The 26,298-nt window shown below is 41.0% G+C and overlaps 1 protein-coding gene across 1 annotated transcript in view; it reads right to left on the bottom strand.

Annotated features, from left to right (window-relative positions):
* Positions 1-26,298, bottom strand: part of SLC30A7 (solute carrier family 30 member 7) — a 64,692-nt gene that overhangs the window by 23,889 nt on the left and 14,505 nt on the right. Inside the window, exons 3-8 of the mRNA XM_084757804.1 lie at positions 25,953-26,066; positions 22,485-22,572; positions 21,723-21,849; positions 19,272-19,409; positions 13,531-13,581; positions 11,266-11,401 (exon numbers count right to left, since the gene is read on the bottom strand). Coding sequence (XP_084613930.1) covers positions 11,266-11,401; positions 13,531-13,581; positions 19,272-19,409; positions 21,723-21,849; positions 22,485-22,572; positions 25,953-26,066 — 654 coding nt within the window. The remainder of the gene's footprint in view (positions 1-11,265; positions 11,402-13,530; positions 13,582-19,271; positions 19,410-21,722; positions 21,850-22,484; positions 22,573-25,952; positions 26,067-26,298) is intronic.

Genomic DNA, 26,298 nt, shown 5'->3' on the forward strand with positions numbered 1-26,298 from the left:
CCAAAGAGCTTACATGGGCTGGATTTAGGCCCCCTACACATACGTAGCAGATGTGCACCTTGGTCATCATGTGGGTCCCCTAAACAATGGGAGTAAGGGCTGTCTCTGACTCTGTGGTCTGCCTTGGGATCTCTTTCACCTAGCTAGGATGCCTTGTCTGGTCTCAGTAGAAGAGGATGTGCTTATTCCTGCTATGACTTGAGGTGCCGGGGTGGGCTGGTTCCCCTTACAGGCCTCCCTTCTCTGAGAAGAAGCAAAGATTAGAACCGGGGAAAGGGGGTATGAGGGTGGAACTGGGAGGAAAGGAAGGATGGAAGTGGAAACAGGCTGTAAAGTGATTAAATAAATAACATTTTTAAAAACTTAAAATATATATACTAAAACATGAAAAAGTGACCCTTAGTGAATCACTCAGATATAGAATTCTTCACTCTCAAGTATGTGCAAACAAAAAATGACTATGGCAAAGTCAATTGGCAGATGTATTTAAGGTTCAAATAAGTTGATTTTTTAATTCATCAAGGCAGAAAGCCCTTAACAGAGGGACGGGAGCGCTGGCTGAGGTCAGCTGCTCCCCTGCTGACTCTGAAGAAGGACGCCACTCTGAGCTCAACAGCTGCAAGTTCAGGATTTCTGCTGACAGCCACATAAGCTTGCAAGCTGACCCTGAGCCTCAGATGAGGCCGTAGCCCCAGCCAACACATTAGTTACAGCTTTGTGAGGCCACAGCAGAGAAGGCAACTAGGGTATGCCCAGAATACTGATCGTGGAAACTGTGAGCTAACCGACCAGCCTGGGACAATTCACAGAGTCAGCAGTTCCCCACTGCTTCCTTCCTATTTCACAGGTAGTCTTCAGCTACCTCAAAAGGCATATTTCATTCCTCCCAGATAATACTGTAGAAAATTATGCCAGGATTTGTAATATTTAGGGTAGGAAAAGGAGAAAAAATATGAAATAATGGTATCTTATAGCTTTTAATAAAAGCAACAAATGGAAGGCAGAGTTTGATGCTCTCTCTGTAATAATTCTTAAGACTGAACAGTGGTCAGAAAGGAGGAATTCTACATTAGAGTTGCCTGGTGTTAGATACACTGTATATTTATGGCTCATTAACAGCCTCCTTCATCAGCCAGGTCCTGACAAAGAATGCATCACTCTTGAGAGAAGAGTGAAACTTTTGTAAAGATAACAGTAAACGCTGTACTTCTTGCAGTGTCATTTATTTATGCAACACACAGATCTTAAGTAAAGCTGCTACTTTTCCAAAGAGAAAGGCTGTGAGGACTGATTTTCAAAAATAAAAGCTTTGAATTTCAGGCTGCCATGGTTGGCATCAGGATCCTCGTACACAACCCTGTTTCCTGTGACAGAAAGGAAATCATTTCTGATAGGGGGAGCTTCCCGGCTACAGGTGACAGCAGAGGGGAAGGAAGGAAGGAAGCCAGGGGGCACACAAACAACTGCGGTTCACTCCCCATACAGACGCACCTTGCATCATAACACAGCAAAGTGGCAGAAGCCGGGGCTCACCAGACTGAGGCCCAAATCAAGACACAGAAAATATCTCTGACCAACTGAAAAGCCCAGAGATATTGCCAGTAATTGACACAAGCCACTCCAGTGGGGACAAAATGACATCATCGGCAGCATTGCAGCAAATGCCTACGAATAAACCTGGGAAGAGGTTTTCAAAGCTTGGATATTACTGTTTCATGACTCAGGGAACACTGAGAACTTGAGATGACTTAGCAAAAAGTTTCCTTACTGTTTCTCCTGATGCTTTCTGCTCTGCTTTAATTCGAAAACACTGTCTTATTTCAAAATAAAAACAAACACCTCAAACCATGGAAACTGACTTTTATGAAGTACTAGATGTTATCATTAAACAGTTACCATGTGCATGCCTTAAAGGTGCTATGCCTACCCTTTAACGCAGACAAAGCAAACTGTTGTCACAGGACAAAACATTCTTCTTTAAAATAACTACCTTTCAGCCTTTTGGCTAAGATCAAGTGTAAAAATTGAAATAAGACTTTCTCACATGGAAAGGGCTCTCTGACAACCAGCAGGGTTGTCAGCAAAGATGAGTTTTGACAGGTCATACAGAAGTGTTTCCATAACTCAAGTGAGCTGAATCTCAACTACAAAGTTTGGATAGTTTAAAGCTTCCAAAACAAGTTATGAATAGACAAGCACAGCATGCAAGGCTGTGAGTTACAAAAGCCTGCAACTGAGCAGCTTCATAAAGGAGTTATAGCAGAGTCTGTAACAGCACATCTTTTTATTATTGTTACTAACTTTTAATACTGATTAATATTGGACAGGCATGAGCATGTGAATGTTAACTAAAGAGGCCCATGCGGAGATCCCTATGCATAATCTGGATGCATCCCTACCGGGTGAATCCTGCTTCTTCCACAATCAGGAAATGTTTCAATGCAATGCTTGAACAAGGCGTAACCTCTGACTTCCATATTTACTATCAGATGAAGATATCTAATTTGTAAATACAGTGTATAAAGCAAAGATGCAATTCTCACATCTTTGTAGTTCAAATCTGAATGGCCTTGACTTGATCAGTTTAAATCTGTAACATCAGATTTGTTTGTTATTTAGTGATCTTTGCCCTCTGGTTCTGAAAACTCACTTTATATCTCAGAGCAATCTATAGTATGTCAACTCCTATTTTCCAATAGTAGCCTTGGCTTATTACACGCTGGAAGTATCTTGTGTCAACAACCCATAAAAAGGCATTTAATCACATAATCATAAAACTTAGAAAAGAGCAACAACAACAAAACCCACACTCTTGAATGACAAAGCATAACCATAACCCAAGCCTCTCAATCTTTAACCTAGGTCTCTGGAGTTCAAAAACACAACTGCAAACAAAAACAAAAAGCCCTGGTCTCAGGCTGAGGAGGAGGGTCCTGTCGCACTGGTGCGGCTATCTGCTAACACACTGCCTTCAACAGCACCACTGTTTTAGAGAGTGGGGATGATAAATTCAGAGCTGGGCTTTAGAGAATCCTCAGGACTGACAGGAAACAGAAGAAAAAAAAGAAATCACAGACAAGGAGAGCACAAGTAAAGGTACAATGAAGGCACCAAGTGCAGAGTGTGTCCCATGCATAAAAATCTAATGTGTGACGCTACTATGCACAGGAAAACAACTTATAGCCTGAAAAACAGGCGAGAGGCAGAAAACAGAGAGCATCTTGATCCTGAGAAATTTATTCTAGAAGCATTAGTAAGGTACTCGTAGGTTTAGAAACTTTCTGAAATATTTACTTCATAAAATTACCACATCAATACTCACATTGTACCTTGTTATATGAGTCAGCTTTTTCATTACTATGATAAATAGAACAAGATGACCAAATTATGAAGAGAAAAAGTTTATTTTGGCTCACAGTTGTCATAAGCAGATGCCATAACAAGGCATCACTTCATGGCAGAATATGGAGGGCAGAGCAAAAGCCCTCACTTCATAGACAGCCACGGAGCAAAGCACATGAGAAAGAGGGGAGTCTTACTACTTCCTTCAAGGACACAAGAACTTCTCACCAGGCTGTCCCTTTTAAAGGTGCCACCATGCCCCAATTGTGCTCCAATCAGGGCCAAGCCTTCACCATGTGGACCTTTTGCTGGGTGACACTTAAGCTCCAGACACTAAGGCACATATAAGTTTGTTTTTTTTTCCTTTTCATGGCATGGTGTGTGTTTGGGGGAGGGGGATGCACACAGGTATGTGTGGATACACAGCTCTATCCATGTGACATCAGACTTTAGGACACAGCATAACAACACAATGTGTCTGATGTTTACAGGGAAGTGGATTACTGAGAAGCTCACACAGGAAGACCACACCTCACAACCCTCTCTCTTCAGTCTGCACATAAATAAGCCTTCTAGATCTGTAGTGCAGCGCCTCCTTCAGCAAAGAGCGAGCACCTGACGGGAAGCTAAAGTGACTCCTAACCTGCAGACTGCTTGGGTCTTAGGGTACTAATGGGCATTTGGAAAAAAACAAAAATCAAAACAACAACAAAAAATCTCCACCATTTTCCCCCAGGGGAAAAAATTGCAAAAGGGTGTAGGAGATTTGTAACAGAAGCACACGTTAACCTCTGACAGTGAACTATGGCAACTGGGCGGGCAATGTCTTTAAGGGAAAAATTCAGTGAGCTTCAAATGAAAACAAAACTCACTCCTATACTGTGATGCTATTAAGCAAACTCTCTTCACTGGCCAGGACCCAACCCTATCTAGAATAGCTAATTCATGAAAAGAGTAGCTGTGGCCCCTCACATATGGTAATGCTTGAGGAATGTTTATTCTCTCTCTCTCTCTCTCTCTCTCTCTCTCTCTCTCTCTCTCTCTCTCTCTCTCTCTCTCTCTCTCTCTGTGTGTGTGTGTGTGTGTGTGTGTGTGTGTGTGTGTCTGTGTCTGTGTGTGTGTCTGTGTGTGTGTATCTCTATGTGTAGAGAAAATAATGAAAATGGAATTTGCTGAAATAACAAATTTCTAAATATACTCATCATTGTTCATTGACAAAAGCAAAAACAGACTGAATTAGTCGTCTGTGCAGTGTCCTCAGAACCTAAGAAAAGGCAATTCAATAAAAACTCCTGTCTGTTAAATGGTAGTATAGCATAATAGACTCTTAAACTGAAAATTCTTTTTAGCATTCCTGAGTCATTTGGTTTCTTTCAATATTTCTAGAGACCCTCTCTGCCAGCATTTCCTAACTAGGGTTCTTCATCTGAACCGCTGAGCACACACAATCAGTGTAAGGATGACTTAGATCCAGCACTCTCTAGACGCACAGATGAGAAGCGCTAACAGATGCCTTATGTTACTAGGTCTTTCCCAGAATGCTGGTTGAGAAAGGGTCTTAGACTTACCAGTCAACCTTTAGTTCTCAGTATAGTGGCTTTAGACATGATTTAAAAATGTAACTCCTGGGTAGCAGTGTCCAGTTCAGTCAGTTTTATAACATGAAAACTTATATAACCAGCAGTTAAAATTCTGATAGACTGTTTTCTTCTATCTTTCATTACCCAAAGAAGAGAAAATGTAGCCACTTGAAAGGCAAACCACAAAGGAAATTGTTAGGGTACACCCAAAAACATTTTTGAAAAAGATAAAATGCCTGCAATTTTTCAGATATGACTATATGAAGATAGAGTGGCTTCCTATGTGTGCTTTTTGCTTATTATAAACCACAAATAATTAGAATCAACTACAATTTACCAAAACTGGAGTCACAGTCAAATCATTTATGGATGAACAATAATTGTGATCACTTACAACACAGAATGTCACCTGCATAACTTGTTGCATTGCTTGTCATTATTAAAGCCTCTAAAATTTGCCTCAAAAACTTGAGTACCTCTCCCTCAATATGATAAGAAATAAATGTATTCTTTTAAAACTTCTTATACCAAACAAAGGACATTCTTTTGGTTACAAAGCTTTTATTTATATATCCACATGATGATGGTTTTGTTTTTAATAAATACAAAGGACAATAAGAATGCTAATAGGAAAACTTCAGAAATAAATACCTAGCAGGCTTCAGAAACACACCTGCAATAGTGTTTATCACTGTGTCCTGTTAAATCAAGCGTATGGGACTCCTTTTTATTTAAGTGGCTAGCACAATCAAACTAAGGCAGCGGCATCATTTGAAACTTGCAATGACAACTGAATACTTAGCTTTCTACTTCCTTTCAATTCCAGCTTTATCCATGGAAGAGGAAGGGCGCAAGCCACTGTAAACTTCACCCAAGGTCCATTTCCAGGAAATAAAATCATTCTCTTACTGCTACATCTCACCTCCACCCTTCACTGGGAAACAAAATTTATCACAGCACAAACCAGTTCTACCCAGAAATCCTTGCTACCCTTTGTTTGTATCAGCCAACGCTGAGAGAAAAACTAACTGTGGGAAATGACTTCCACTGTCACAGGGAAAACTGAGTCTGCTTAGACAAGAGCGGACAGGGCAGGGTTCCAAAACACACTCTACCTGGGCAGCACGACACAGAGGACGTGTAAATGAAAGGAGAGGAAAAGACTTTTTCCTGTTTTTCTTGACACAAGGTCTTGCTGTATGACCCAGGCTGGCCTCAAACGAGGTCTGTTCCCCCAGCCTCCCAGGCGCTAGACTCACAGGTGCCTGTCACCACGCCCAGCACCTACAAGCTCAATACTAAGCTAGAGTAAACCATAGGCGGGGGACAGGGGGGGAGCGGAGCTTCCTCTACACCCCTACTGCTGATCGTGGCTCTCATCATACTACGGGGTTTAGAGGAAAGATAATACTGGGTTGGTACTTTGAACAAAGCTCAGGATTTCTTAGGTAGACCTATGGGGACTCCATGCTTATTTTTACTTGTAGCTCTCTGTTCACCCCACATCCTCCCACCACACACACCACACCTCCCTTAAAGGTCCAGCCCATCATGCCATTTGAATACCAGGGGCACATTCTTGGTCCCTCCCCTTCAGTCACTAAAGAGTTAAGTAACTGGCCTTTCACCTGTCACCTCTACTCCTTTCCTTTCTTCCATTACTCTTGGCTCAAGTATCCAGAGACAATCCATCATTTGGTCTCTGTATGATGTTCTTTTCCTTCACCCCGCTGACTATAACTTAGACCTTGGAGCTAAAGTTTAAGCATGTCACATCTATTTTTATTTTATTTTATGTGTTTGAGTGCTCTGCCTGCATTTAATTACATCAAGTGGGTCCTGGGTGCTGCCAGGTAATCATACTTTCCCCCTACACACACACACACACACACACACACACACAGACACACAATCAGGGAGTATGATTTGCGCAGGTTAACAACTCCTGAGCAGGAGCACAGTCAGTTAATTGCCCTCTCTTATAATCCCTACCTTGCTCCTGTCACAGCAGTACTCATCTGGCACGGCAAAACTGCACACCTATCACACCCAAGTCTTTGTATCACTCTATAACGTTTACCAAGTAGCTAAATAAGACTAGAGGAAATATACACCCATACTTGTTTTTATACTAAATTCAAGACCACAAACCTCAAAGTGGGTCCTGGGTGCTGTCAGGCAATCACACTTTTCCCCGTTATAGTGAAAGGCTTTGAAAGGGAGCTGACTGTGGCCGTCTCCTCTTCCCCCGCCTGTCTCTATGCTCTCTGACAGACCTTCATTCTCACCAGTGTCTGATGTAAGTGACCAATCCTCCTGAGAGCATTTGATGGAGCTGATTTTTCCTTCCTGTTGGGATCACTTTCTTTGGGAGGCCTCTAGTGCGTTCACGTCTCTCCTGCCTTGCTGCGCTGTGCTGTGCATGTCCTACTATCTCTACTTGTATACCCATTTGCTTTACTGGCTCCTCCATGGGGGTAAGGTATTTGCTATGCAATCAACTGCCTGGCTGAGTAGGTACCACCACACTTGCTGAATGACTTTCAGACATACTGAAGTTACCCACTGTCCTAAAGAGGCGAGAAAATGACACATTTCAATAGCCACACTGTACATTGCAGTAACTAATTGTATTGGAATCAGGATACCTTCCTTTGTTTCCCAGTATGTTCAGTATATGCAAACTAAAAAAATGTTGGAAATTGAACAATAGGACATAAACAAAAATGAAAAGGAGTTGTACCTGTAAAATTGGCTGACTGAGGGTGCTCAAAGCACTGTGCAGAAAAGGGAACTGATGCAAGCCAGTTTCAGGAGCAAAGAGCCACAGACTATGGGACATTTCCAGGGAGAAGGAAAGCATGGAGAGGTGACGTTGCCACCACCTGACCACTATACTGTAACTTTAAACTCAGCTTTGCGTTGGAGGATGATGACAGCAATCCCGTAGCTACACACCCAGGGACCACTGGATGTCTCCACATGAGTACCTACTGTAGCATCTCAAAGCAGCAATGAGCAGAACATGGCTGCTGATCTACACTGCCCTTCAAAAGGGAGGAGAAATACTGCTCTTCCAGTCTCCTCTCAGTGACAACTCCATCCATCCCAGGTAAGAGCTCAAGGCATTGCCACAGTTCCCTCAACCCTAACCCACACATCCATATCCGTAAGCAAATATCACTAGTTCTACACTACTTTCCTGCTAAATAGCTCCTCTCTCTCTCTCTCTCTCTCTCTCTCTCTCTCTCTCTCTCTCTCTCTCTCTCTCTCTCTCTCTCTCTCCCCCCCTCCCTCCTTCCCTCCCTCTTTCCCAGACACAGTATCTCTGTGTAATATCCCTGACTGGCTGTCCTGGACTCTTTGTAGACCAGGCTGGCCTCGAACTCACAGAGATCTACCTGCCTCTACTTCTTGAGTGCTGGGACTAAAGGCATGTGGCATCATAGCTGGCTTTTTCTTTCTTTCTTTCCTTCTTTCCTTCTTTCTTTCTTTCTTTCTTTCTTTCTTTCTTTCTTTCTTTCTTCTCAATTAAGTAATTTATTGGAGACAGGATCTCACTACATAGCCCTGGCTGGCCTGGAACTTGCTATGCACACCACACTGACCTCAAACTCATAGAGATCTGTCTGCCTCTGCCCCCCAAATGCTGGAATTAAACATGCAACCATACCCAGCTAAAAACTATTTTTAAAAATTTAACCCAGGAGGCTGGAAAGAACTTGTTGCTGAGTTCTCAGCACCCACCTGACAAGACAGCTCACAACCATCTAAATTTCCAATTCAGGCCTCCACAAGGCGCCAGGCATGCATGCACTTAAAACACTCAAGACACATAAAATGAAATAAATTTAACACATACACATACACATACACACACACACACACACACACACACACACACACACACACACACACATCAGGATAAGAGGATACAGATGCGTGCTTGGTGCTTGCTTAGCATACCCAAGCTTTGGCTTGGTGTCCAGCACCACAAAAAGAAACACATGGACCAAGGGCCACTCTATTATGAGCTGCCCCTGCCCTTGAAATTACATCTAACCTCCAAGCCCTGTAATTTTCCCTGCTGTATTTCCTCAGCTTCATCCCAAACCACTCTCCTCTTACTCCCTGCGCTTCAGCCGCACTGGCCTCCTTTAGGGGAGCTGTTTTTACCAGATGGCTTTTTTACCCACTGGTCCCTAGGCAGGAAAGCTCTCGGTGACACTAAGATCTGAGGACTTGCCTTATCATTCAACCTCAGCTGACATCTCAGTGACCACCATGAAGTTCGATCTTAGTTCTGCACTGTATAAACAATCACTTCATATCAGAATATCTTAATCTATTGATTTCATTGCTTCTTCCCTGTGATGAGATAAAATCAAAACAGTAAGGATCTCAGGGCCAATCAAAGAAGCTACTTCTTTAAGACAGTTTATACAGATTTTGAAAATGTACTAGACATCATGGCAAGATAAGTTTGGTGTATGCATATATGCATTTATTTACTATTTATTTTCATTTGTAGAATACATGAGTAAGAACATAACAAAGAAAGAATTTCCAACCTGATATTCAAAAATGTAAATCTTTAGGCTGAAAAAAGCCTAAGCTCCTGTGACTCCAATCTGAAGTGTTCCAACTTCTTTGCCAGGAGAACCCTATGGTCACTTAAAAATAGTAGGACACCAAGCTGCCCCGCAGAGCTGCAGGGACACATGAGCAGACTCCAGACAAAGAGCCAAATGCCTTGGAATGGGACTTTGGTAGAAGGTGCTACAGGGAAGGACTTCACACAGCGTGGGAGGCAAATCAGTGAAAGTTCCCTGAAGGGGTACAATTTGGATAAAGCTTTCATGGGGAGAATGTGGAGTTGGGGTGCACACATCTCTAGGACTGAGGGAAAGGGCCTGTCATTAAATATAAGAAGAGCTTAGAGGGAGGAAATATAAACAGGAAGGCAGAGAGTTCACAACATATCTAGAAAACTGAAAATAAATTATTGTCACTGGGGAAGAGAGTGAGTTGAGGAGGGGCAGCAGAGAGGGAGGGAAGGCTAAAGAGTAAACAGTGCCAGGAGGTCTCCTTAGGGATTTGGAATTTTATTCTGAGAGAAAGAGGCAAAGAAGAAAAAGATAACTGCAGCATGTCACATAATCCTCATCAAAGAAATGTCACTGCAGCATGACAAGTCTAGAAGAAGACAGAGAGGACAAAGAGGCCTTCCAAGCAAATCATAGCAACAAGGGCCAGAATCTGGGTGACAACGAGTGGAGACAGAGCAGAGGGAATTCTAAGGCTGTCCTCTTAAGAACCATTAGAGTAGCTAAGACTATAGTACACAACAACATAAATGCCACCACTCAAGCCACCGACAGCAAGACAGGCGGTTGTCACATCCAAGCTAACTCAAGGGAGTGTGGGAAGACCTCCAAAGAATTAGGAAAAGGCATCCTGAGCTTTAGAAAGGCCGCCATACCACACCTGCCCCCTTGTGCAAATAGTTAAAGAGTAATCTGCATGTTTAAAATATACGGCCTATTTTTAGGGAAGAAACTGAAAAACAACCAGTTCTAACTTTAGCACTGCACTTCCACTGGAATCTACGCCATCGACCCCACTCAGCTCCGTCACAGCCTTACAGTCCCGTTCTGCCAGTCCTCATCTCCCTACAAAGCTTCTACTGGAAGTAGAGACACGGAGAAAGGGGAATATTCCAACTGACACATAACATGCATATTTTAAAATAATTAAATGTTGCTGGGAAAAAGAACTTATTTCTACATTTTTAAGTAGAAATGAAGCCAATAATAAAGTACATTTTAGGACAAAGGATCGTAGATGATAATAATGTTTACAACACAAGGCAGGGCCCTGAATAGTCACTGCAGATGAGCATCCCTACATAAAATGTCTTCATAAAGCACTGGCACCATGGCAGATATGGAGAAGAAAAAGAATAATCAAAGAATCTAACTCAAGATGGTTTTAGCAGATGCAATACTGATAACAGAGTTTAACACTGTCAGATCTAGATATAAACTATAATATTCTAGTTAATGCAATTTGCATTGCCATTTATTCTATAGATATGGTGTATGATTTAAGATTTGAATTATGACCAAAGGCTTAAATGTTAAAGACCAAAAAATATGTTAAAACTCCAAGCAAGATATAAATGAAAAATGTATGAAAATGTAAAGTAAAAAGAGAATCTAGATAGAATTTTTTTTAAAGACCAAAGGAAAACCCACATGATAATCTCCACTGTAGATCTCTAAGCAAGTAGTTTTGTATTTCCTCTCTCATTTTAGTAATAGTAACACAGTTTGCTACTTACCTTACCACTATAAGAATTGCTATAAGAATCGAACAGATAGGATCTGCTATCATCAACCCAAAATTCTGCATCAAGATGGCAGAGGCAATTACACCAACACTCCCAAGTGTATCTGCTAGAATGTGTAAAAATACACCTAGAAAGAAAGCATAGTGGAAATTAGAATTGTAAAGTGAGAATATTTCTTATGGCTATACTCAAAATTACATACATATCAAAGAAAAAAAATCAGGAAGGAAGAGCACTGACTCCTTAGTAACTACATAACAGAATATTTATTAACTGCCATATCTGTTTCATATTGACCTGTTTAAACATCTACGGGTAGATTACACTGGATCTTAGTAAACCAATAAAAGGGAAGGATTAGAGAAAATTAATTTTAAATGCTGTTTATGAACATTCACCCTTACTTTTAAAAAGACAAAGGTTAAATAGTTTCTTCTGGGAAGAAAAGGGAGGGCATCGGTTGAAAAAAATTGGTTAAGAAAGCACTTTAATTTTTAATATATATACACACAGAGCCCTCTGCTGGTGACTAAAAATATTGCTTTAGGACTAGAATTTCATAACTCTACTTAATCTGTTATTAATTAAAGAAAAAGTTTCACTCCCTAAAGTCGTTCCTATGCTCAGATTCAGCATGCAAAAAAGCAGGTATCTGAACACATTTAAATGACTGGTAAATACAGGATGAACCCTTGGTATTAAGTGATCAGCAGGTCGCTGGCTAACTGCTTAAGACCTCAAATACACCATGAATACTAATTAACACTTGCTTGGAAAATCAGAACAATTTCAAGAAAGGTTACATGTGCAATTCTTCTTGCAAATAACTCCCTCAACATTCACCACACAGCAAAACAATGTATAAATTTAAGTGCACTTTTATCAGAAAAAACCACTGGCTCTTCAGCACCATCAACGCTCTATACAGAGTTAGTTATGATGGCAGACATGTGACCAACTTAGAAACTCATATCACATTCCCAGACCAGTGGAAGGTAAATGTATGCAGATTTAAACAAACGAAACGTCGTAGCAGCTTATGATCTGACCACTACTGAGTCCCATTAAATACTGATGTCTGCTGGGAAAACTTGCCACTGTGTGATTTACAGCAGGCCACAGCAAACAGCACTCCAATCTTAAACCCCCTGTTCCTTTATCAACCTGTGCAGACCACTCTGCAGAATTTTTTGTTTGTGTGTGTAAAGGTACGTGCATACGCGAGTGCCACAGCACAGGTGCATAGGGCACAGGAAAACCTGTGGGAGTCAGTTACTTCATTCTACCCTGAGGAGCCTAAAGATTGAACTCAGGTTGTCAGGCCTGGCTGCAAGTGCCCTAACACAGTCACCTCAGCAGCCCCAAAGGTATTCTGTAAGTATTCCAATTGTTTGGAAAATAAAAATGAAATATTCATTTCATTGGTAAATACTTATAAATAACCAGCTTCTATATAGTACTTTAAATACCAAAGAATAATATATATTATATATATATATATAATATACAAAGGGCAAGAACTAGACCAAGAAACAGTAGAGAGAAACAGGGCAGGAGGGGCTGGGCCTAAAGCCATGAGAAAACCAGACCAAGCGGGGGGGGGGGGGGGGCTCCCCTCTTCTGCGGAATAGAGGACAGGGAGGGAGGGGAGAGAGGGAGGGAGGATGGGAGGGGGAGGTGAGGAGGGATGGGGCTAGGACAAGGATGTAAAGTGAATAAATAAGTAAATTTTTTTAAAAAGCAAGCAGCAGAGAGCTAGGACTCTGGAAGGCTTGAGGATACAGTCTAGGGGAAACTGAGAAGACAGTTGACGACAGATTGGTTTTCTCCAGCTGGTGTTTAACCGTCTGCTTAGGCACCATTAATTGATGACGTACAACAAAGGTGTTACTGGATTTCAGTTTTAGTTCTACATTTTCCTACAACTTAAGAACATATTGAATGCTATTCTTGGAAAAACTGTAATAATCCCAGGAAAGCAAACATACTACCTTGGTGTCACTGTAGTCAGGCCTACTACTTACCTTTAGCAGAGTTTTTCCATTTCTTGCCTTTTAAAAATTAAATCTGAGGAAAAGACAAGTGACAAAATATTGCCAATATACTCAACACAGTGTGTGTACGGAGTGGGGAGACTTCACTAGAAAAAATAACACTTAAAATATGACTAACATGTACTAATTTTTTCTCCAGACAACAAAGAACCGTGAAGCCAGTTTCATGAAATGAAAAAAAACACACAATTTCTTATCATACCTTGTAAAATCTGTCTGCTGGGTCCTGCTGTTTCTTTGAAGGATGGGCCATCTGTAGAGAATTAGAGAAGTTATTTTAAAACATCTCTTCAATTCCTAATCAAATGTTTGCAACTCAGAGTCCTTTCTGCTCAACAGTATGATGGCAGTGTGAATATACAGTTGTATTCGACCTATAAAATTACTTTTTAAAATTTAATCAAGCAATTGAATAAAGGTGAATTTAGTGAGGGCAATTTAAAAATGTAACAACAGAATAGAACAATCTAGAAATTACTGTACTAGAAATAAAAAAATCACAAGAAATTTAAAATATGATGAAAAATCTACCAATATTGTAGCAGTAAAATACCTTCTAATACTTTCACAATTGGAATATTCAGAGAAAAGGAAATTACTACTTGGGGTTTGAAAAGGTCCACGAATGAGAGCCAGGACTGGCAGCAGGTAACTGTGGAGAAGCAGCCTTCAGTAGAACCCACTCGACTGTGCCACTCGCAGCCCTTTTACTGAACTCCTGCCTTTTGCAGCATTTCCCCTTGTCCATAAGCACAGAAGCAAAGTCACTGCCACAGTGTGCCCCTGAGCCACAAAGGACAGGAAGGGCCTGTGGGTAAGCCGCAAAGGATTCTAGCTGAGTTGTCCATAAGCCAACACTGTGGAGGGACAGGGGTTCATTGATAACTTATTTTGTGGGAAAGGATGAGGAAAAAAGTGGACAACTTATGTGACATAATCATATGTGCTGCCAAGCATAATATGAAAAAAAATTTCAAACTATTAGATCAGTCACATATTCAATAGGTTAATGTGTGTGTGTGTGTGTGTGTGTGTGTGTGTGTGTGTGTGTGTGTGTGTGTGTGTGTGTGTATAGGGGAGAGTTATTCTCTTAGTAAAATTCCTTTTCAAGAACAAAATAAAAATTTTATGATGAAGAAATAAAAAAGTACTATAATATCTCTATTTAACTGTGCCGAAAACCACCAACAAGTTTTACAGTGAAGCAAAAAACACACAGGAGTGGCAAAACGGTGGGCAGCATTTGTTTAGAAGGATCGTCAGGAGACCAGGCAAGCTTTGTGGATGTGATGAGCGCTGCCTGCCTCCAGGCACTGGCTCCAGGCTGGCAGCACAGCTGAGCACTGCAGCACTGAACCACCCTGGGAAATGCTGGATGATGGAGCAAAGCTACAAAAGCACGACGGAGCACAGCCGAGGTTCGGTTCCGCAGCACCCTCCTGAAAGACGCAGCGGCCACAGAACTACTGACAGCCAAACGCGTAGCCACTATGAAAGTCCAGCTCCTGAGCAAATCTCCAAGGTTCTGCCTGTATGAAACATCTCTAGAGAAGCCATTTTTGACATGAGTATTTTGAAAGGGATAGTCTGCTCACATGGTTAGAACAACTAACTCCAACTGAGTTAACCGCACAGTCCTCTTGGTTGCAGGGTGTCTGCGGCAGAAGCTGGCTGGCTAATTACTCTCCAAATTTGTTTCTTTTGCCTCCTGAGTCCACAACTTAACTATTTCCTCAGCTCTTGAGTTGGGGATGTGCGCTGGGATGAGTCATAGATAAAGGCGTACAAGATGCAAGCCTCTTCTAGGTGCACGGGAATGTCACCCACATGAGACCTGCAGAGGATCCACTGGGCTCCTGCTTTCTGCACCTCTGCCTTAAGAGCTTCAAAACAGCACAGCTGCCTCACAGTGTTGCGTTCTAGCAAATACAAAGTTCAGTGTGATGCACAAGGGTCGTAGGCAAAATGAAGTCAAGGCCCTTTTTCTCACATATTCTACTGTATGATCCGATGTTTAAATCCTAGCTGTTTTCCAGTTACTAACTTACTATGCATGTGTGCACTCACACATGTGGCAGGGAAGACAACCTGAGGGACTTGTTCTCTTCTTTTACCACGTGGGTTCTGAGGACCAAACTCAGGTCATCAGGCAGCACGTGACCCGAGCCACCTTGCTGGTCCAAAATCCTAGCTTTTTAATCTATTGTTTACTGTGATTTCTTTGTGCCTTAGTTAATGGGGACAGCAGTTATATCTCCTTCAATGGATAATGAGAAAATTATAAAAGTTAACAAATATAAAGCTCTTAGAATATATTTGGTATATACTGAGCAGTTACAAAAATGATTGCAATGTCATAGTATTAGCTCAACTCCCACAAAATGACCTGAGTAATTTTTAAAGTTTTCTCAATATTCCAACATGCATGTTTATCAAAACCTAGGCAAAAAAATGCCTTTTCTAGTAAATTAGGGAGAAAAATATTCTTATAATTAATCATAATAATAAGAAGCATATCTCTAGTCTTTTCTTTCAAACCAGCTTGAGCAGCCATGATTCAAGATGTGCAGTGATCTAAAATTCCTGGAGTTTGGAGCATCACGTTGATATTTGAAATGCTCCAGATTTGGGAATATTTTGGACTTCAGATTAAAGATGTCCAACTAGTACAGCATGCAGGGTACCCCAAATACAGAACAAAGTCAAACCCTCAAACACTTTCAGTAAGGGATACTAGAGCATTGTGCACAGTGGGAGTCAGAAGAGAGTGAACTCTGAAGAAAATGTACCCAGCAATTTAAACACCTTATATAGTAAGTCTATAAAACATCTCTAGTCATAATACTGTTGGAGAATTGCTGGCCACACTGGCCGTTCTCAGGTCAATTACTTCTAGTGTTCCCATCCCGGAGAGTATAAATGACAGGCAAACGTTTAGGAACACAATAGAGTATCTGCATGCCAGAACATTACTAAAATTTTATACAGAAATCAGTGACATGGGAGAGACTCAGTCCACTGAAGGACAAGAGTCATACACATAAGAAAGTTAGCTTCTAAATTCACAGAACATGAGGTGTGGTCAACTTTTTCCTACTACCACAGGATGTTCACACCTGTAACATTCATGCCGCAGAACCATACAACCAAGCTATACACCAAAAGAGAAACAACAACAACAACAATGGACAAAGTGCCTTACACTTGCTCTTTTGTGTTGGGCTGCATTAATGACTATTTCTTGTAGATCACGGGCCCAGGATGGAAACACCAGAAGTAACTGACCAGAGAATGGCCAATTAGGCCAGTGACTCTCCACCACGTGGCATGGCTGGAAACATTGTACAGACTCAGTACAAAGGCTCACACTACAGACTCTACGGACTTTAATCTAGTGCCTCACTGCTAGAGCAACACAACAGGTGGCCTGGAAGTGTTAGTGTCACAGTTAGGAAAGTGATGGCTTTAATGACTAGTTAGCAAATCCCTTCGTAACACCTATAGTTTATGTCAAACCCAGGCTTATGCCCACATTATTTACCTATAAAATAATTTTAAAATGCTCACATCTTTAACCTCAGCACCTGGGAGGCTGAGGAAGGAGAGCTACCGTGAGTCGGAGGCTAGCCTGGGCTACATAGTGAGTTCTGAGCAACCTGCACTACAAAGCGAGACCCTATCTCAAAAAAACAAAACAGGAAAAAACAAGCTACAAAAACAAAACTTAGAAATATAGTTCAAGTAAAATGCTGTCTTGACAGCTCATAACTAACAAAATTTGAGACAAAACTACTTTAATTGAGTTGTCCTTAATGACTGCAACAATTCTGGTTAAAAGAAACCTCTGAGCTGGGCATGGTGGTGCACATCTGTAATCCCAGCACTTGGCAGATCTCTGAGTTCGAGGCCAGCCTGGTTTACAAAGTGAGTCCAGGACAGCCAGGGCTACACAGAGAAACCCTTCCTCTAAAATAAATAAATAACCCTTTGAATATGAAATATTGTGTTCATGGAAGAATAATTTCAAGTTTATGTTTATTTACTGATTTATATAATTTATTGTACGTGTTGTATACACATTAGCATGGGTGTGTGAGGCCTGAGGTCGACACTCATGACTTCCCCGATTGCACTGCATTTGTACTTTCTGAGGAAAGGTCTCCTCATTGATCCTGAAGCTAGAGTCCAGTGGTTCTCAACCTGTGGGTCATGACCCTTTTGGGATATCAGACATCCTACATGTCAGATATTTACATTACAATTCATAACAATAGCAAAACTACAGTTATGAAGTAGCAACAAAATAATTTTGTGGATGGGAGTCACCATAGCATGAGGAGCTGTATTAAAGAGTCGCAGCATCAGGAGGGCTGAGAACCACTGAGGTAGAACATCTGGCTCTGAACATCAGGGATCCACCTGTGTTTTACTCGCCCAGGGTGGAGTTCTAAGGGCACACCACCACCTCCTGCCTCCCAGGTTCTTTATGTGGGTGCCAAGGACCAAACTCAGATCCGTGTGCCCGTGCAGCAGGCACTTTATGAACTGAACCATCTCTCCAGCCCTATACCCATCACTTACTGCTTAGATGCGCAACAGTGATCGGTTAAGACTGTATACAAGCACACTCCACTAGTAAGAAGTTCAGGAAAGCAAGTGAAATAGAGAAAATAAGAAGAAGTTGGACTATGTGAGCTCAATCATTTTTCTATGGTTCTGACTAGTGAGTGTCAAATCACAAAGGTAGTAAGTGTGTTTGCCTCAGTTCCTGCCTCCAGGTTCCTGCCTTGGCTTCCCTTGCTGATACTGTCGCCTGTAGGGCAAAAAAAACCCTTCCCCAAGTTGCTTTTGGTCATGGTCTTTATCACAGCAACAGAAAACAAACAAATTAGTTGGGCTTCATCGTGTTTGGGGAGGAGTGTGAAGTATTTGGAACTGTGCCATAAAGGCCACTGAGTGCCAGAGAGTTAGCATCAATTGTCCCAATAAAGCAACAGCTTCAGTTCCACAGATTCTTAATCCAAAATATCATGAGTGGTCGCAACGGAGTCTTTCCTTCCCACTACATTTCACAGGCCTGACCACCCTTGTCCGCACTTTCCTACTCAGCTTACCTTCTGAGCTCCTGTAACAGCTTAAGCTCTGAGCACTCAGTGGCAATAAAGAGTTGGGAGGAAACAGCTGGTAGTGATGTCTGTGGCTTACACAGAGGCAATGGTTCCAAAGGGTAAGCTAACCCCTGAGATAAGAGACGGGCACTGAACGTGCACAGCATTTTGTTTACCAATCGTATTTCAATAAAGGAATTTTAAAACTTGGAAGATTTATAGAATTGTGTCATAGAATACACAATCTTCAAGGCTCTTTTCGTTGTTTTTCACACGCAAAGCTTTAGTATTCTGTCCATCTGGCCAGTACCTCTAAGAGCATGATTTATTCAAGGTGTGCTCAGATTGTGCTGTCTAAGGTGTTCTAGTCACACCTACACTCATAACTCTGAATAAATGATCTGAAATAAAATATGTTCATAAATACTTTATAACTTAGTATCTACTCTAATTCAGAAAGATTTCTGAAAGAACATGGAAGTAAATATTAGGCAGTCAGCATAAACAGTTATAGTAAAAATTGAAAAATCTCTAATATTTTCATATATATACTACAAAAGGCCTTGTCAGACTTAAAACAATCACAATTTTTATTTGCAAAGCTTCAACTGTTGCCCATTCACACAATCAAAATACTAGCATTTTATTATTATAGTCACTGAAAAAAAGAACAGAAAACATTAAATCCACTGCCTGCTTGACCCTGGAAACCAGTTAGACAAATCTCTAGTGGCTGAATACAAGTCTGCTCAACGGACCAGTCTAGCTGGGAAGCGTTACCTCACGCATCTTGTCTGGAGGGCTAGCCCTCTGCAGGTGCGCTGGCTGCACTCACCGTGAGAATGCGAGTGCCCGTGCCCGTGGGCATGATCGTGGCTGTGTCCGTGTTTGACCTCGTGACTATGGCAATGATCGTCGTGGCCATGGGTGTGGTCTAGAGCACCGTTAAAGTGGGAATGGCTGTGTCCATGGCCTGGGAGACAAGGAATATTTGAACAGGAGACATGTAAAAACACATAGCTGATTATGAAAACACTAGGTAGAGGAATCCTGTCTCGGGATTCGGTACAGCAGATAAAGAAAAGCCTGTCCCTCAAAATGTTAAAAGGCTTTGGGGTAAATCAAAGGATATTAAAGAGTAGTTCAAACCCACACAAAGAAAAAATAAAAACTGGCAAGATAACTACAAAGGCCCAGAGTTTGTGTTCACAACTCTGTATGTAAAGAAAATGGCACAAGCCAGTTAGCAGGAGACTATGCTGAAGGCGTACAAGCATGCGTTTCAGCAATAATAAAGGAAGATGAGGGAACCAACGGTCTCTGGGCAGAGTTGTTGTTCCTACTGAATTAACTTACTAACCATCTGAACTAGATGCTGTTACCCCACACACACACACACACCCCAACAATCATCAAAAGTTTCCTTTAAAAAAGGACTGGAAAGATGCTTATTCCTCCTAAGTGGGAAATATCTCAAACTCACTTATTACAAAGAATAAAGTATAAAGTATAACTACATGGAAGAACAAACTGGGTGGCAAGAAACCATCAAACCAAAACAAAAGCATCAGTATAGAGGATTTGATGTTCATGGCCCTAGAAGAGGAAATCCCTGAAACAGAGAAGAAAATATAAAAAAAAAAAAAAAAAATTAAGTCAGGGGCTGGAGAGATGGCTCAGAGGTTAAGAGCACTGACTGCTCTTCCAAAGGTCAGGAGTTCAATTCCCAGCAACCATGTGGTGGCTCACAACCATCTATAATGAAATCTGGTGCTCTCTTCTGGCCTGCAGGGAGAATGCTGTATACATAATAAATAAATAAATAAATAAATCTTTTAAAAAAATTAAGACAAAAATCAGACTATGTTGTCCTTTCATTCTGTTACTGTGACAAAATATCCAGAAAAAAGTAAAAAGTAAAAGCAGCTATGGAGAGAAAAGGGTTTATTTCAGCTTGCGCTGCTAGGTTTCAGACAAAACGGGAACTTCGTGTTACATCCACAGCTGAGCTCACTTGTTTGCTGCTAAGGTCAATTTCAGGACCTCTGCCTAGGGAATGGTGTGGCCACATTGCCTGCCTCATAGACACAGCCCTTCACTGAGACTCTTCCCAGGAGATTATGGTGCCATGACAATTAACGTTAGCCATCACAGAGGAAATACCAATTAACCCCTATATAAAAACTTACACAAGCACCGACTGGGAAAAGATGTTTACAACACATAACAAAGGAAACAAAGGAAAGTATCAATACTGTAAATAACACTGTAACATAAACAGAGTGAGGAAAACAATGGAGAAGCAGCTATTGCATTTGTTTCTAGAAGTGGGTGTGAATGACAGTCATTTCGGGAGGCAACTGAAAACTAAAAGCATTGAACTAAAAGAGCTAACTGTAGCGATGGAAGTGCTCTAGATACGAACTGTGCAACACGCCAGCTTCATGTGCTCTCTTATTCCCTCTGGTTTGGGGTGGGTTTTGATGGTGGGGGTGGGGAGGGAGGCTGATTTGGGGGTTTGGGGGTGATTTTTGTTTGTTTTGACTTTTATTTTCCTTTGTGCTTGAGACAACGCCTCACTATGTATCCTAGATAGCCTGGAATTCACCGCATACAACAGGGAAGCCTGAAGCTACCTTTACTCCTCCTGCCTCTGTCTCCCAAGTGCAGGCATTGTAGGCATGCACTAGGCCTGACTTCATACAATGGAGTTTTCTGCAGCTATTGACAATGTGAGCTCATTACAATAAGCAATTTCATAAATAAAAATGCAAGATCAACACTTATCAATGGAAGGATCATGAAAACACATATAGTAAATTATAAATACATACACACTTTAACTTAGTAACTAGATTTGTGGTTTTCTGATACCGGAGTTTTAATATTAAGTAATATTACATAATCAGGTGAGCTACAGAAGTCTGGAGAGATTCATAAGAATATGATAACATGCATAAAAGCTCTGATATGTACTGGCATGGAGGGCTACAAGGAGGTACAGGGCTGAGTCAAGAAGGCACTTCTGAGTATCCAGACAGCATACTTTTGTAACTTTGAAACATGACAGCCACATGCAAAGCAGACAGACAGAGAGACAGACAGAGAGATAGAGAGATACAAGAATCAAATGAAGAAATGGGAACTGAGAAGGATATCTGCCCCCATCTGAAGATGGAGAGAACAGACTTTCCCAAGTTGTCCTTTGAACTACACACACACACACACACACACACACACACACACGTTAAAAAAATGAAGGAACAAATAGTTCTAACCATCATACCAGAGCCATGAGAATGTCCATGACCTCCATGATTGAAAACAAATATTCCCACTAGGTTTACTACAAATCCAAGGATTGAAACAAGCAGCAGTCTCTCGTGGTGCACATCTGGAGGAGCCAGTGCTCTCTAGAAAACACACAATACAAAGAGGCAACATTGACACAATTCCCGATTGGCCAGCTGGTGGCAATATAGTACTGCATTACAACTTTAGTCCCTTTCAGAAGTAAAAGTGTTTAGAACGACCTGCCAATGGTTGAGATAGCTGAAACTACTATTGACATATTGTAGATAAGGAACAATCACTGTTTCCAAATACAGTAAATATGTATGAGGAGATCTGCTCCCAAACCTGTTGCTCCTGCTCTCTCTAAGTTTACTAATCCTCACACTTCCCTTCCAGTCTTAGAAAATGAAAACCAAGTATTAAAGGTTCACTAGCTAAGCTGTCAGGTTCTAGATGGCTTTAAGAACAATTCATAAAGGATCATTACCCAGACTGCACCTCTACCTCTCAGTGGCAACACTTCCTTAACAGCTTCCATGGTGCTATTATTTCATTGTTTTCTACCTCAAGATATTTCATATATATGTATTTTTGAAATGTTTCATAAGTCCTGTACACGCATAATATTTTGTCTAATCCAAGACAAACCTCAATAAATGATAGTTGAAAAATCGCTATTACTATTACAATCTTTAAGCCATTTTCATTGAAAAAAAAAAGGTCACTTTCTGACTCTAATGATTATCTACTGTACCTCAACTCCTTCTGAGAAAATAAAGAAAGCAGTGAAGATCAAGAACAGCCCATTGACAAAGCCAGCCAGAACTTCCGCTCTAACATACCTAAAGAAGAACAAAGTAAACAGTGAATCGTACTTCTTAAAATCCCAAGGAATTATACATTTCAGAGACTGTAAACCATATTACCTAATTTTTAAGTACTAACAAAGTCTTTGTATTTAGAGAATATATTTCATATAATACTGCAAGATAAATGAAAAGATTAATATACCAAGATTCATATTTAATAGAGAATGCCACACAACACACAGACTTCCAGAAGGCAGAAGGCCTCTGATAATAAGTGGGCTTAGAAAGGCTGTCACAGAAATGTAATCTCAAGTCGCTACTGCACAAAGGACAAGACCAGGCAAGGGGACAAAGAAAAAATGGTCCCGAGAAAGTAAGAGAGCGTATGTAGGAAGTCGGGTTCTGAGTGTACATATGTCACCTTCCCTGAGAACTCGCACTCTGCTCTGTACCCTGCAGCTGTGAAACCCTCAGGAAATGGAGCTCTGATCCCAAGTGAGGTTCAAGAATTCCTCAGGCCAGAGGTGAGTTGAGATTTGTTTGTTATCTTTTTTCTGAAACGTACATATTCAGCCTAAACTTCTATTTTTCTATTTTTAGAATTAACCCTATTTCCACATCATTCTAAGAAGCCATTTTTAAGTGCGTGTCCTTTATCTCTGGAGTCAACGGTTTTCTCCCTCCCACTGAGGTAAAGCACTGCGGAAGGATTTCACTTTTCTACAAGGCACGTTTGGCTTAAAGCCATGGAACCAACCTTAACTTCCTTTTTGTACACAGCTAAACATGTGTCATAGTGTGTTCATGTCAGCTAGGCCTTCCTCAATACTACGAAGCATCAAAAGTGCTTTTCCAGACACTGGGTGGCATGCCCCTGCAACCCTAGCACAGATGCTAAGGTCTAGACCAAGCTACATTATGTAAGGAGCTTGTTTTTAAGAACAAAACAAGTAAAGAAAGCCTTTGCTACCTTTCTTTCTTCCTTTTCTTTTTCTTTCTCTCTTTTTTTTTCTTTCTTTTTTTTTTTTTTTTTTTTTTGTTGTTGTTGTTGTTTTGTTGTTGCAGATATCTGATCACACTGTGAACCCAGAAATTATATACTGGAAAAGTATGTTTCTAGCTGTGATGTAGTTGAGCCCTAGTACACACCTTTAATCCAAGAGCTTTCTGTTTATTGTAAACAGGGTTAAATAAAGTTAATCATACATCAAGAGGCGGAGCAAGCAACCAGTTGATAGGGAGTGGACATAGGAAAAAACTCAGGGAGTGAGAGGAAGTCTGGAGGACAGACAGAGAGAAACACAGGAAGTAGAAAGGAGGGGCTTTCAGTTTGAAGAGTTTTTAATATAGCATGGAGAAGAGGCTTTTCCCTTCTGGGACAGCAGCTGAAGAGGAAGGTCAGCTGGGTGCTTTCTCTGCCTGTCTGCACTAGTAGGCTTTCACTGTAGCATCAGGCTCCTGAGTCGCTGTCCTAGGGATTCCCTCTACAGACCAGGCTGGTCTCAAACTCACAGAGATCTGCCTGCATCTGCCTCCCAAGTGCTGGGATCAAATGCATCATCACCTTAGCTTTCTATGTCAACTTCTAAATGTAATGCTTTGTTATAAAAACATTTTTTTAAGTAAAGAGAACATTTTATTTTCTGATAGAAGATCATCATGTGTAGAAACCCTCTCAGTTTGCTCTGGAACTCACTCTGGAGGCTCAGCTGGGCTTGAAAGTATCTCCAAGTTCTGGGCGCACAACCACATGCAATCATGCCAGGCTGAACAAACTCTTTACAAGTTCTCTATCCAGTTATGTTTGAGCTCATTTTATCTAGTTGATCTAACACAATACGGATTTCACACTCCATCTTCAAAGGAATACAAGAAGTTAAATGCATGTGTTATTTGTTAAAGCATGTACTTTTTTGGAGAAAAGTTTATTAAATTCAAATAATATGCAATCAGTTTTCTATAATGTAGGCTAAAAGAGATTTATCTAATAAATCAGCAGGATTATTCTTCAAACCAAGTTTAATCTCTCTCTCTCTAGTCCCATAGCTAATACTGGACAGAAAGCCTTTTATCCTTAGTTTACTGAATTTCAAGATCAAAGGCAAGAAAGTTTTAGGCATCTTTTGGTTCCTAATTTCTAGTTTGGTAGATATGTTTCATGCATTCTAATAAACTGCTGGCTTAGCTTTAGTATATTACTGTACCTGGCTATAGGTTTAAAATGAAGAAGGAAAGCTAGACAAATGATGATAGATGATTATGTTTACCTGAACAGAGTGAGTCTTAGAATTAAAACGTGTAATTTGTGAAAGCAGACTGCTAAGCATGCCTCATGTGCGACCTCTTCAGCCAAGGCAACATCAGGGTGCAAGTAGAAGCACAGACTGAAAAGGTGTGGAGAAAGCAGGCTCAGAGGGAGAGAGGGGGAGGGTGGGGAAAGAGAGAGAGTCAGTCGGAGAGATGAGCATGAGGATATGCAGGTGTAAGCAAAAGTGAGAGAGAGGCAAGCAGGAGAGCGTGCAGGGGGAGGGGCAGAGGGAGTCAGGAGAGACGCCAGCAGCAGGAGTGGGAGCAAAGAGGAACTGCAACTGCTGAGGGGATGTGAGCGGGGACATGCAGGGAAGGAATTCACAGGCATGAGACAGGTGGAAAGGGATGAGTCCTCATCTCTACTTCCACATGAACAGAACTAAGAAATGTTCTATGAGCTCAAAGCAGGAAAAAATCAGGAAGCTTAAATCAAATAATGAAAAACCAATTGCTTCCCCACTCAGTGGGGGCAGGAAGCCACTTCTGCCCCTAATCTGGTTCATCAAAAGTCCTTGCATGGCATGTGGCTGAGAGTACAAATCAGAGAGATGGAGATCACCATACATAAGAACAAAGCTAAAAAGACAAATAAAACCATGTTATGAAATACCGGTAACTTTAGATAAGTAACAGTTAAGTATTTCTTCAGTAAAAAAAAAAAATATGATCAGTTTCACATGATTTTCTTTGTCAAAAAAATAGGCTATGAGGAAATCCTTATACAGCAACAATCTATCTCTCTTAAATTCCTATGGTAAAATAAGGGTTTATCTACCAAACAAAAGAGTCTGTATATGAATAAAGTTGAATTATAGATTCTAATCATATATATTTTTAAAAACTATTTCATTTTTGAGATGATAGTTACATCATTTCCCACTTCCCTATCCTTCCTCCATATACTTTTAAAACAGGTAAAGCTAATCCAGGAAGTAAAAAGGTAACCGTGAGGGAGGTGTAGAAGAAGAACTACAAGAAGCAGGAAAGGCAGGTGTCAAGAGCTCCAGTCACACAAGTAAATTCAACCTGTAAAACCACATGGCCTTAAGAGCTGGATATTCTTCCGTGTAACTTATATCAAGAAAAGTATTTTAAAGTCTTACCCATAAGAGAAAGCATCATTATCTCTCCACTTTGAAATAACAGAAGCTGCCAATCCAGCCAATATGGCAGTACTATCAAAAAACATGTGGAAAGAGTCGGAGATCAAGCCTAGGCTGAAAAAGAACAAATATAATGGTACATTATAATAAGAAGCAAACAGTAAACCATTCTCCCTAAAAACTAAGGCTCACCCGGAATTACCTTCTAAGGCAACATTCAAATGTGATACACAGAAGCATCCTGTGAATTAAAAGTCCAGAGCTGAGAATGGAAAACAAACAAACACACAAACAAACAAACAAACAAACAAAAAGTAGCCATGTGCTAGAGCAGGATGGCAATTGC

This window comes from Acomys minous (assembly GCF_964271855.1).
Source record: "Acomys minous genome assembly, chromosome: 14".
Taxonomy (NCBI): domain Eukaryota; kingdom Metazoa; phylum Chordata; class Mammalia; order Rodentia; family Muridae; genus Acomys; species Acomys minous.